Source organism: Morus notabilis, unplaced genomic scaffold (assembly GCF_000414095.1).
Source record: "Morus notabilis unplaced genomic scaffold, ASM41409v2 Scaffold281, whole genome shotgun sequence".
Lineage (NCBI taxonomy): Eukaryota > Viridiplantae > Streptophyta > Magnoliopsida > Rosales > Moraceae > Morus > Morus notabilis.
This window is the reverse complement of record NW_010357693.1, coordinates 24,978-36,361: the sequence shown is the minus strand read 5'-3', so window position 1 is coordinate 36,361 and position 11,384 is coordinate 24,978. Positions and strand designations below refer to the sequence as shown.

The 11,384-nt window shown below is 31.0% G+C and overlaps 1 protein-coding gene across 1 annotated transcript; it reads left to right on the top strand.

Annotated features, from left to right (window-relative positions):
• The first annotated feature begins 7,115 nt into the window (after window positions 1-7,115).
• On the top strand, window positions 7,116-11,296 carry LOC21396702 (protein indeterminate-domain 7). The gene is made up of 3 exons (XM_024174708.1): window positions 7,116-7,444; window positions 9,049-9,448; window positions 10,291-11,296. Exons 1-3 carry the CDS (start codon window positions 7,198-7,200, stop codon window positions 11,183-11,185), a joined length of 1,542 nt encoding a protein of 513 aa, XP_024030476.1. The 5' UTR covers window positions 7,116-7,197; the 3' UTR covers window positions 11,186-11,296.
• Window positions 11,297-11,384: the final 88 nt, after the last annotated feature.

The window sequence follows — 11,384 nt, the reverse complement described above, 5'->3', positions numbered from 1 at the left end:
TTACTATAATAAAAAAATTAAATGTTACTATTTTTGATAATTTTTTACAGTAATAAAACTCAAATTTTAAAATTGAATCGGTGAAATAAAGAGACTAGATAAATGCTTACCTCTTCTTAGTCAAGAGCCACTAAAATGACCTTAATACCCTTAAAGACAAAATATGCTTAAAGAGAAAATATATTAAAAAATAACCAATTTAAAAAAAAAAAGGAAAAAAAATTTTGACATTCATCTTCTTCCTCCCTCTTCTGAAAAAAATAAAATAACTAAACAGAAAACTATAAAAGATCGGATCTGTAAAAATAAACAGCAATCCAATCGAAAATGTACAAACTTGACGTTGTTCTTACTCAAACAAATAAAAAAAAATTAAACCCTACGAATTCAAATATATAGATTACCGATTCTTCCCCCAAAATAAACTGAAACACATAAAAATTCAAAGAGAGTTTCTTCACAACAACAAGAAAAATGAATCAACTTTCAGCCTTCGAGTGAACGATGGTACTTGAGTTTGCGGATTCGTGAGATCTTTGATTAGTTCCGGAGGTCATCGGCTTGAGATGACAATTCACGAAATTGTCGCTTGAGTTCACGGATTCTCCATTTTTCTGTTTGGTTATAGATCTGCAACTTTTCTTTTATATTTAAAAAAAATAAAAAAAAATGCAAATCTGCAGTTAACGGGTGGGTGAGTGCGACAGAGGCGTCGCCGCGCGGGGCGAGCGAGGGCGGTGAAGCATTTGTTTTCTCTGGCTGAAGATCTTTTTTTTTTTTTTTGTATGAAAGATCCGGTGAACATTTGGTTTTCTTTCCCTTTTTTGGCCGAAGTTCTGGTGAAGAGCAAGAAAATAAAAAGATTGTCATGAGCAAGATATTTGATCTGTTCTTGCTTTTGAATTTATGAACTTCGTTTTACAATTTTTTTTTTCCTTTGAAAACCTCTGATTTAGGACACAACAGGGGGCAGTGGGTAGGTGAGGCTGGTCAGGCATGGTGGAAATTGGCGTGAGAGATGGCAGTGGAGGTGATGAGAGATTAGAGTTTTTAGCCCCGTTTATTTCACCGATTCGAGTTTAAAATTTAAGTTTTGCTGATTCGAGTTTAAAATTTAAGTTTTGCTACAGTAAAAAGCTCTCAGAAATAATCACATTTAACTTTTTTGTTACAGTAAAAAGCTCTCACATAAAATCACATCTCAACTCGAATTAAAAACTCGAATCAACGAACTGAACGGATTGTGTTTTTATTTATTTTTTATTTTTTTTTATTTTATTTGAGGGTATTCAGGTATTTTTAAATTAAAATTGAGTATTAATTGAGAAAAAAGTATGAATTTGTGTATTAAATCTAATTTGAAAATATGTATTTAATGATATTAAAAATTGACCCCGTTCATTTCGCTAATTCGAGTTTAGAATTTGAGTTTTGTTACAGTAAAAAGCTCTCACAAACAATCACATCTAACTTTTTTACTACAGTAAAAAGCTCTCACATAAAATCACATCTCAACTCGAATTAAAAACTCGAATCAACGAACTAAACAGCCCTCAAGTTATACTTTTTGAATAAAGCTAAAATAGAAGGTATGAAAATTTAAATATCCCTTTTATCTTTGTATACTATATTAGGTTTATTTAAAAAAGTATACCCTTAATCTTTTATTGTTACAAATGTATTCCATCAAATTATACTTAATAGGAGAATATGTACTTTTTGTCAGTAAAAATCTGATTTTGATATTTGAAATTACCAAATTAACCTTAGTTGTATTGACTTTTGGTTTTTTATTAGGTCACTCCATTAAGGTTAATTTAGTAAATTCAAGGTCAAAATCGAGCTTTCACTGCTAAAATTAAGGCATAAACTTGTCTTAAGTATACCTTTGCCATATTTAAGAACCAATTATATATTTTTTGAATAAACCTAAATCACAAGGTACAAACTGATAAATAGCCCATATATATATATATATTTCGTAAGTTCAGATGATGCATAAGTTCACTTCAAAAAGAAAAAAACAAAAGTATGCAATTATTCTTCCTCAAAAAAGAATGTCTTGTTTTCTTCTTGATTATGATGATTTTCTGAAATCTCACGTTAAGATTAATAATTACTATAACGTATGTGTGGCTGCTCAGTTTGACTTTTTCTCAATGTATGTCGTCCTATAAAATGTAATTGTCGCTTAATTTCAATATCGAATTAGAATATCTCTCCTCTTTTTTTCTTTTCTTTTCTCTCATGCCTCAATTAATGCCGAACTAAGAAACTTTTTACATACATATAGTTCTAAGCATGCGTCCCTTGACTTTGATGCTGAGATATATCTTTCTCTCGTTATATATCCAAACATACATATGATGCATATTTCTCGTGTAACATAATCCTTATATATATATATATATATATTTGACCTCACAAACTTTATATATTAATTATGCATAGACCACACAAAAATTAGAGGAATACAATCAATATTCCAAGTTTAAAAAGGAAAAAAAGAAATAAATGGCATTTTAATATGATCTGAAATGTTATACGAGAAGTAAAATAACTTTTGGCATAAAAAAATATTATTATCACCACAGGTAATATGATATATGAAATGTATGAGTGGATAAGTTATTATAATTAATATCCTAACCTTTAAGATGGGATTGACTAACTGAATAATTTATAAACTTCTTCTGTGGATAAATTGCAATAATTTATTTTGGCCTTGATTATTAATAGCTCTTCTTAAGTTGATGTAATATTAGTTGTTGGAATATATTTATAAATGATAGAAAAGTGGTTCTAAAATTTTCAAATAAAAGAAGGAATCTTGTTCTTCTGAAGTGGCCGGTCAAATATATGCACACCTATATTTATATTATGTCTATATAGATATATGTATGTACACATTTCAATATTCAACCATATTATAAGGCCGGTCAGTGCAATTGCATGCAAATGCAATGTCAGATGGGTCCCTAAGAAATAAAAATTGGTTGCGCCCACTTGCAATTGCATTCGCATTCAATATATTTTTTGATTGACATCATTGTCCCCTAAAATAATAATATTTACATCGTGCGTAATGGTTTTTTTTTTTTTTTACCTCCTTTTTAGAGAAACTATACGTGTTAATGCGTGAGAACCTGCATGTAAGAGTAATTCCGATATAATATTAAATAGTATGTCAATGTCAAATTTTAACATTTAAATAAAAAAAAATAGTGCTTTTTTATGCTAAATTTGATATATGTTTTATGTGGTGTCATATTTGAATATCAAATATAACACATGTCAAGTTTTAATATTTGATTGCTGCAGTTAATTGGTTGACATACTGACTAATATTTGATTTAATTACTGCAACATTGTTATTTAAAAATTATTTCAAAAATAAAAGTTTATCTTTACAAGTTCCAAAACTAATAATTATGACAGAAGTAGATAAAACATATGAAATAGAATTATAAGTTGGAGGACGAAATAGAATTATTAGTTGGAGGACGAAATAAAATAATTTATGAAGTAAACCATTTTCACATTCCTTAATTAGTATCAAATATTGCATTGACAACATTGAAGATGTTCTAAAGCTTAAAGAAGAGTAAGATCAAGGTACCCCGTACTTATATATGTTCTCACTCAATGGGACTCTGATGCTTGAGTTAGAAAGTTACTGTAAAATAGAGCTTCTATAATGCCTTAATGTGGGTATTGACTTTTACGTAGATTTTATAATGCTATAATGTACGTATCTATGGCAATGAATTTACGTAGATTTTATAATGCTATAATGTACGTATATATGTTAATGAATTTACATAGATTTTCTCTGAATCTGATACGTTATCGTCAGGTTTACTCAGGCCCCGTTCACTTCGCTGATTCGAGTTTAGAATTCGAGTTGAGATGTGACTTTATGTGAGAGCTTTTTACTGTAGCAAAAAAGTTAGATGTAATTGTTTGTGAGAGCTTTTTACTGTAGAAAAACTCGAATTCTAAACTCGAATCAGCGAAGTGAACGGCCAATCACACCAACTCACTGATGGGCAAATAGGATGGACAATGCTTATCCTATTACTTAATTAGTTGGGCGTTTAGATGAAGAAGCGCAGATTTTCTTGTGGAAAACACGAGGAACATGAAACGTGACACGCACTGAATTCTCTTTGTTGGATCGTTACATGGTGTACGACGAAATATTCACCTAAGCAATTGTGTTATTTGGAGTCTCTCTTGATAAGCGCCACAAATGGTTGCTTGAAGGTTAAGAGTCATCACCTCAGATGTTGAGGACTGGACTCATATGTTTAGCTTCTCCTGTTTCATATTTCACACATCAATTAAAATATTTTAACTGATATGACTTCTTAATTGATGTGGTATGCTATTTTAAGTGACGTGTCATAATATTATTAGACAACATGAAAGTGAATAAGAATAAAAGGATATATATTAATTGAGGAGATGGGTGGGGTGATGTTTTAATTATTAAGAAATCACAAAAATGTTAATTTCATTTGGATGCATAATTTTGACAACAATCGTAATTTATGAACTAGTGTTATTTCTGGAAAGTAAGAGCATATATTTGTAGTTTCCATTTTAATACTCCTTATTCAATTATACATGTTCCCCTAATTAAGATACTTTCTATATTCCAATACTTACATCATTAAATCAACCCTAATTAACTCTTCCATTTTAATATTCCTTACTCAATTATACATGTTCCACTAATTAAGACACTTTCTATATTCCAATATTTACATCATTAAATCAACCCTAACTCTTAAGTTGTTAATCAAAGAGAAAATTGTCGAACTTACACTTAAAATGCATGATTATGAATTTTTAACCATTATTCTTAATTAATATAATTATTAGACTAAAAATGTATTCATCAAGATTAAAGAGTAAAATTTTAAATCTATACACTCTAAGAATAATTGTTTCTTTTTTCTCTTAATCAAAAAGAGACTATTTCATATTTTTGCAAAGAAAATTTTCTAATTAAAAAGACTACAAATAACGTCATCTATGCAATTTGATAAACATTCATTTGCATAGGCAGCAAATAGCGTATGTTGCAGGCCTGCCTGCTATCTCTTGCAAGAAAATAAATTGATTATTAATAAATCAGCAATTATCTAATTCTATCTTATTAATAAATCGGCAATTATCTATCTTAATTCTTAATTCAATAGAATCGGGTGACACGTTGTCTTTGAACTTGGTTTCAACGCGATATGTCAAAACTACCCCTCACCAAGTGACCGTTTAGGATTTTACAGCCAAGTACACGTGAATAGGAGAATTTCTGTGCCCAGTTGGGCCATTTTCGAGAAAGATAATGCGTCAGAGCCCGCCCGTGATGATCGATGGTAATTTGGTCATTTCGTTTCTCAGGACGGCTGAAACGTATAGTGGCAAAATGGTAATTTCGGACCTTTTTATTTCTTCTTTTTCCCCTCTTTGGGCTGGGAGGGCATTCTGGGAAATTTCATTTTTATTTAAAATATCCTCAGAAAGCGACAAATCCTGAGCAAGGCTCCCAGGTCTCTGACCTCTTGCAGCAAAGTTTGAAAGAAATTCAAATTGTGGAAAAATTAATATTTAGTCATAAAAAAGGGCCCTGAAAGTACTAGATTAATAGAATTGCCTAAACCACATTTTGTTTTACTTTTTAGAAAAATCGCGGTAGCGTTCAGTTTTAAGTTTTTATAGTAAAAATTTTTTATAAAATGTTATATTTAATTTTTTTTATTACAGTAAAATTTTTTTAAAAAATATCACATCTTAATTTAAATAAAAAATTCGAATCTGTGAAGTGAATTATGCCTAATTCTTCGTTTCTTCTTAGATTTGAACAAAATTTTAATATTTTTATGAGAGAAAATACAAAACCTACTAAACGAATGAACTATAAAATACCATTTCAATAAAATACATTTTTTGAATGGAATAATTATTAGATTCCATTAGATTATCATATTCTACATGATTCTTATTTTTACATGCCTTATTATAAGGGAGCAATTTTGGAAGTGTTTATTTCTAGTTGTAAGCGTTTTATTTTGTTTTGTTTTGTTTGTTTTATTTTTTTCGTGTTGCGTTAAACCATAAGAGTTTTTAGTTAAATATGTAACACTTGGATGTATCCAATATTTGTACCATTAACAACTTATAAGATGAATTCTTCTAACTAATTAATATTGGTAGTCTTTTTGGAGGGTTCGAGAGACATTTACATTGGTCTATCCCTAAAAGAAGAATTTGCCAATCCTGCTATCCAGATCAAAAGTGTGAAGACACGATTTTTATTTTTTGTTTTTTTTATTTTTTCCTGTAAAATGGGAAATTATTTGAATTGGAGAAATATTTGTTAAATTACATATTACTTAGTGATATTTTTGAATGGTCACCATACATGCTCTTGCAAAATAAATTCATTAATTAGTAGTAGTAATTACATAAATAAGTATCAATCAGGTACTATATATTAGCATATATAAATATGATTTCAAAATATTACTTTAGGTACTATTAGCATATTAATCATTTTGGTTCCACTTAGTAATATTACTTTAAATGGGGAAAAAAACTATTGTCCCTAGTTAAGGAAAAAAAAGATAGCCGAGGGGCATTATCATTATAACACTAGTGTCCTAGGGGCATTTCTAGTAATCCATACAAAGCAACATCCAACAGTCCCTTAAAATAGACAATATATAATAAATGTTCACATTACAATACAAAGCCAAAGTAAGACCAAGTTCTTGTGTTCATCTTCTGAAAAAAAAAAAAAAAACAAGTTTTTTTTTTCATTTTTTAAAAAAAAAAAAAAAAAAAAAAAAAAAGAGAGGAAAAAAAAAATCTCTCTTCCTCTTTCACACCATAAATGAAGGAGAATTTCCTGGGTTTTTGTCTTCCTCCGGCCACAACAAATTAAAACCAATCTTTTCTGTTTCTTTTTTCTTAAAAATCTTCTCTTATCTTATATATAAAACAAATATATATATATATGTATATTTTCTCTTCCTAGCTAGCAAACCAAGAGCAAGTGAGAAAGGAACAAATTAGAGTTTTGGTTAGGGAAAGTTGGGAAAGAAAGAGTACAAAAAGTCTCATTAATATACATATATAAACATACAACCTATTTATTTATTTTTTATCCTTTTCCTTGCTTCCAATATAATGTCAATCATCACAGGTGGTCATGAGGGTGTGAGCTTATCTTCAGGGAATAATAATATTACTGCTAAAGAAGAAACTGATCATGTAGTACAAGTCTCTGTTGGAAAACAAGAGAGAGTGGAGAATTTCCATGCTTCAAACTCTTTATCTTCAACAACTACTCTTAGCAATGGCTCTACCACTCAACAGCTTGTGCTTGATCAATCTCCCCCAGTTAAGAAGAAAAGAAACCCTCCAGGAAACCCAGGTATATATATAAATATATATATATATATATATAGACTATAATTCTGTTTCTCTCAGCTCTTTATATATCTCTATGCACACACATATTTGTTTGTGTGTATCTATATATGTAGATATGTATGTATATATGCAAACTTGATCATTTCAGAATTCCTAGCTAGCTAGTTTTTTTCCCTGTATTTTCTTATTGAAAATATGGATCTTTGAAATGGGGGATTATTGGGGAATTCTTGGCGTTTACCATTTTTTTATGCTTATAAATAGTTGAGCATAATAAAGTGTTTTTTATTTTTTTATTTTTTTTATACATAGAGGTATTGTTTAAATTTTTAATATGTATTCCTAGCATTTAAATTTTAATTCTTTGAATTAGGTGTATTATTGAATATTTGATCTCGTGGGCAATGTTTATAATAATAAAAAAAAACAAAGGGAAAGTCTTTAGAATTTTTCAATTCAAATTGAGTTCTTAGCTTCATTCCAAGCTTAATTAATCTCACGTACGTGTTGATGGGCCTACCGTAAAGTCATAAGGTCGTGAAGGCCAGACAGCTGATGATTTTGATTCAGTGGTACTTGAAGAAATCATCAGAGAGATTAATTTTAAAAAAATAAAATAAAATTCTGAGATTTCGTTTTTCTTCCCTTTTTAGGAGAGGGATAATTTTTTTTTTCCTCATACCAAAAATAAAAATAAAAAATTTCCCTAAAAAACAACGTTGAATTATTGATGCCCGAGTAGTTGAAAGGAGGGCTTCAATTATTGGCTTGGGATTGCAATACCCAATAATTGCAGTGAACTGTTTGCCTTTTGCTTGACCAGGCTGCTAGCGCTTCTCTCCTTTTCTCATCTCTTTTTGTTTTCAACTGTTTTAAAACACAAATATAATTCATACTTTCCTTTGCCCATGGAATATCTCTCTTTTTTTTTTCTTTTTTTTTCTTTTTTTTGTTGGAAACTCTCTCTCCCCATCACCTTTGATTTTTGTTTCATATTGTTCGAAACTTTTTCTTTTGTCATCGATCGATCAATTTCTCTTTGAATTTTGTCCCCTATGTTATCATGTTACTTTAGAGGAAGCGCTTTAAGGATTTTAGTTTTTCTTTTTATCATTTTTTTTACCAATGCTTTTTCGCATCTTGTTTCAACCTTTTCTATTGATCTTTTCTTTTCTTTCTTTCTTTAAAAATAAAAAAAAAAAAAAAAAATTGTGTAATCTTTCTTTAAGATGTGCGAAATTGAAGGAGTACTGGAGTTCGGAGTAGATCCACATTGAAATAACAAAATGACAAGAGTCAAAAGATACATATAAATATTAATACAATAAAAACTGCATCAAGGTCTTTTTTTTCTTAATTAATTCATGACATTTTAAGGATTGGTTAATAGACTATGTGGCGCTGGACTTATAGTGGTCACAATAAAATTGAGCACATTCTTTCAATAGAATTGGATAAACTTATTCCCCTTCTATTGGTACGTAGGTCTCAAAATTTCTGTTATAAACGAAGAAAATATAGAAAAAAAAAATGATGCCAATAATATTCTTTTTAACCCCAAAAAATGGTTATATATAAGCTGAACATTAATATTGTACAATGCAGATCCAAGTGCCGAGGTTGTAGCCTTATCGCCAAACACCCTGTTGGCCCGAAACCGATTCGTGTGCGAAATCTGCAACAAGGGATTCCAAAGAGACCAGAATCTGCAGCTGCACAGGCGAGGCCACAATCTGCCATGGAAGCTGAAACAAAGAAACAGCAATGAGGTCATCAGAAGGCGGGTGTACATCTGCCCGGAGCCGTCGTGCGTGCACCACAACCCGGCGCGGGCGCTCGGAGACCTGACCGGCATCAAGAAGCACTTCTGCCGTAAGCATGGCGAGAAGAAGTGGAAATGTGAGAAATGCTCCAAGAAGTATGCTGTTCAGTCCGACTGGAAAGCACATTCCAAGACCTGTGGCACTAGAGAGTATAAATGCGAGTGTGGAACCCTTTTCTCCAGGTAATTAATTAAATTTCTTGTCATTTGATTTTATATTTTCATAAATATCTAAGCTTGGTTAGTGAATTTGGATTAAAAACATATATTTACATGATTTAATATGGTTTAGTCGATAACAACTAGACCAAATTATATGGGTTAAGATGAGGTGGAATTGTACAAGACGCGGATTCCATTTCACATGGTACAAAGAAAAGGATACAATGAAAAAGAAAGTGACATTGATAGGATTATTATTTAGTATGTATACATGGACAAAAAAGTTTTTATATATAGTGAATGTTTCTAAATTATTATTTTTTTTAATTTGTGATATTGACTATTTAATTTTGATAGTAAAATTACTCAAGCGTTATTTATTTATTGATGTATATTATTTAATTTCTCTCCTCTTGTAAAATTTGGTTGATTTTTTTTTTTAATAACCAAACTGATCAATTAGTTGCTATCACTCCCAGAGTAGCCATACAATATTAAAGTAGTTTTTCTTTTTATATATATAGTAGAGAGATTTGAATATTCCAAATTCAATAAGATTTTTCTCAGTCGTACAACTTTGACTATTCAACTAACATTTTAAATTAAGTTTTTTTTTTTTTAGCTCGGATATTCATCTTACAAAATTTTTGTTTCAGTTCTTATATCCATCCTATAGAATATAGACGATGTCATGCATAATGTATCATCTATTTCACCATAAAAAAAAAAAAAAAAAAAAACATTGATCATTCATGTTTCAACAAAAGAGATAGAAAAAAAAAAGAAAAAAGCGTATTACTTTACGTTAAATGCTGATCATATATATACAATTTATGATAATTATATATATGCATGCATTACAGGAGAGATAGCTTTATCACTCATAGAGCTTTCTGCGACGCCATAGCCGAGGAGAACAACAAAACGACAGCACAGCAGCTGGGACCAGTTCCCTCCAACATGCAGGGACGACATCCAAATTTACAAACTCAAATCTCCAGCCGAGAGCTCATTTCTTCACTCATAAATAGCAGCAATATTATTAATATGCCTCCCACAAACGACAACGACAACAATAAGTACCACGCCAACAATATTGCACCAACAGATCAAGCATCAGAACATGATCATCAAGTACTAAGCAAGCACAACGGCAACATTATTCCCAGTCATTTGATCATGAAAAATCCACTCACCCCAGATCATCATCACCTTCATCAATTGGAATATAGTCAAAATGGTCACAACGGTTATATGTCGGCCACAGCGCTGCTCCAGAAGGCGGCGCAGATGGGGTCCACCGTCAGCACCGCGAGCTCGGCATTGGCGCCGTCGAGCTTTGGTTTGGATGATCATCGTCAATATGGTCAAGGATTCAACAATAATAGTAGTAATAGTCTTGGTGTTTTTAGTGGCCTAATATTTGATAATGGTCACAACAACCATGGTAATTTTGTGAATGGTAACGACGTCGTTTTGCATGGTGAGAGTTGTGACAATATGGGATTGGCTAGTGGTGGTGGTGGAGATGTGTTGACCGTTGACTTCTTGGGGATAAATGGGCGATCAAAGAGGCCAGGGAATTTGAGTAACTTTCATGAACATGAGAAAGTGCAAGGTGTGGTGAATCTTCATGAGCAGAACAATAAGCAAGCAGTACTAGATCATGATCATCATGATGATCATCAAGCGATAAGGTTTAATGGAGGAATTGGGCATTTGCAGGGCCTGAGTCAGTTTGAGGGGTTTAATTACTAGATTGCATGCATGATTTTGATTAGTGCTTGGATTTTTGTGCCAATATAATTAGTAATTAATGTTCAGCTTTTAGATTTTCAATTAATGAGAAATTTTAGTTGATTATATTAATATATTTGCTCAAAAGAAAATTAATCAAGTCTACCACCTCCTTTTCTCAATTTTCTTCTGGGCCGGCGGCCTCCTTTTTCCGTCGTGT

What these genes read in the sequence shown, in the direction of transcription:
- LOC21396702 (XM_024174708.1), top strand. Translation starts at nt 7,198, where the DNA reads ATGTCAATCATCACAGGTGGTCATGAGGGTGTGAGCTTATCTTCAGGG. An exon ending in AAACCCTCCAGGAAACCCAG is followed by an intron (nt 7,445 to 9,048) that starts GTATATATATAA and finishes TGTACAATGCAG; the next exon opens with ATCCAAGTGCCGAGGTTGTA. An exon ending in TGTGGAACCCTTTTCTCCAG is followed by an intron (nt 9,449 to 10,290) that starts GTAATTAATTAA and finishes CATGCATTACAG; the next exon opens with GAGAGATAGCTTTATCACTC.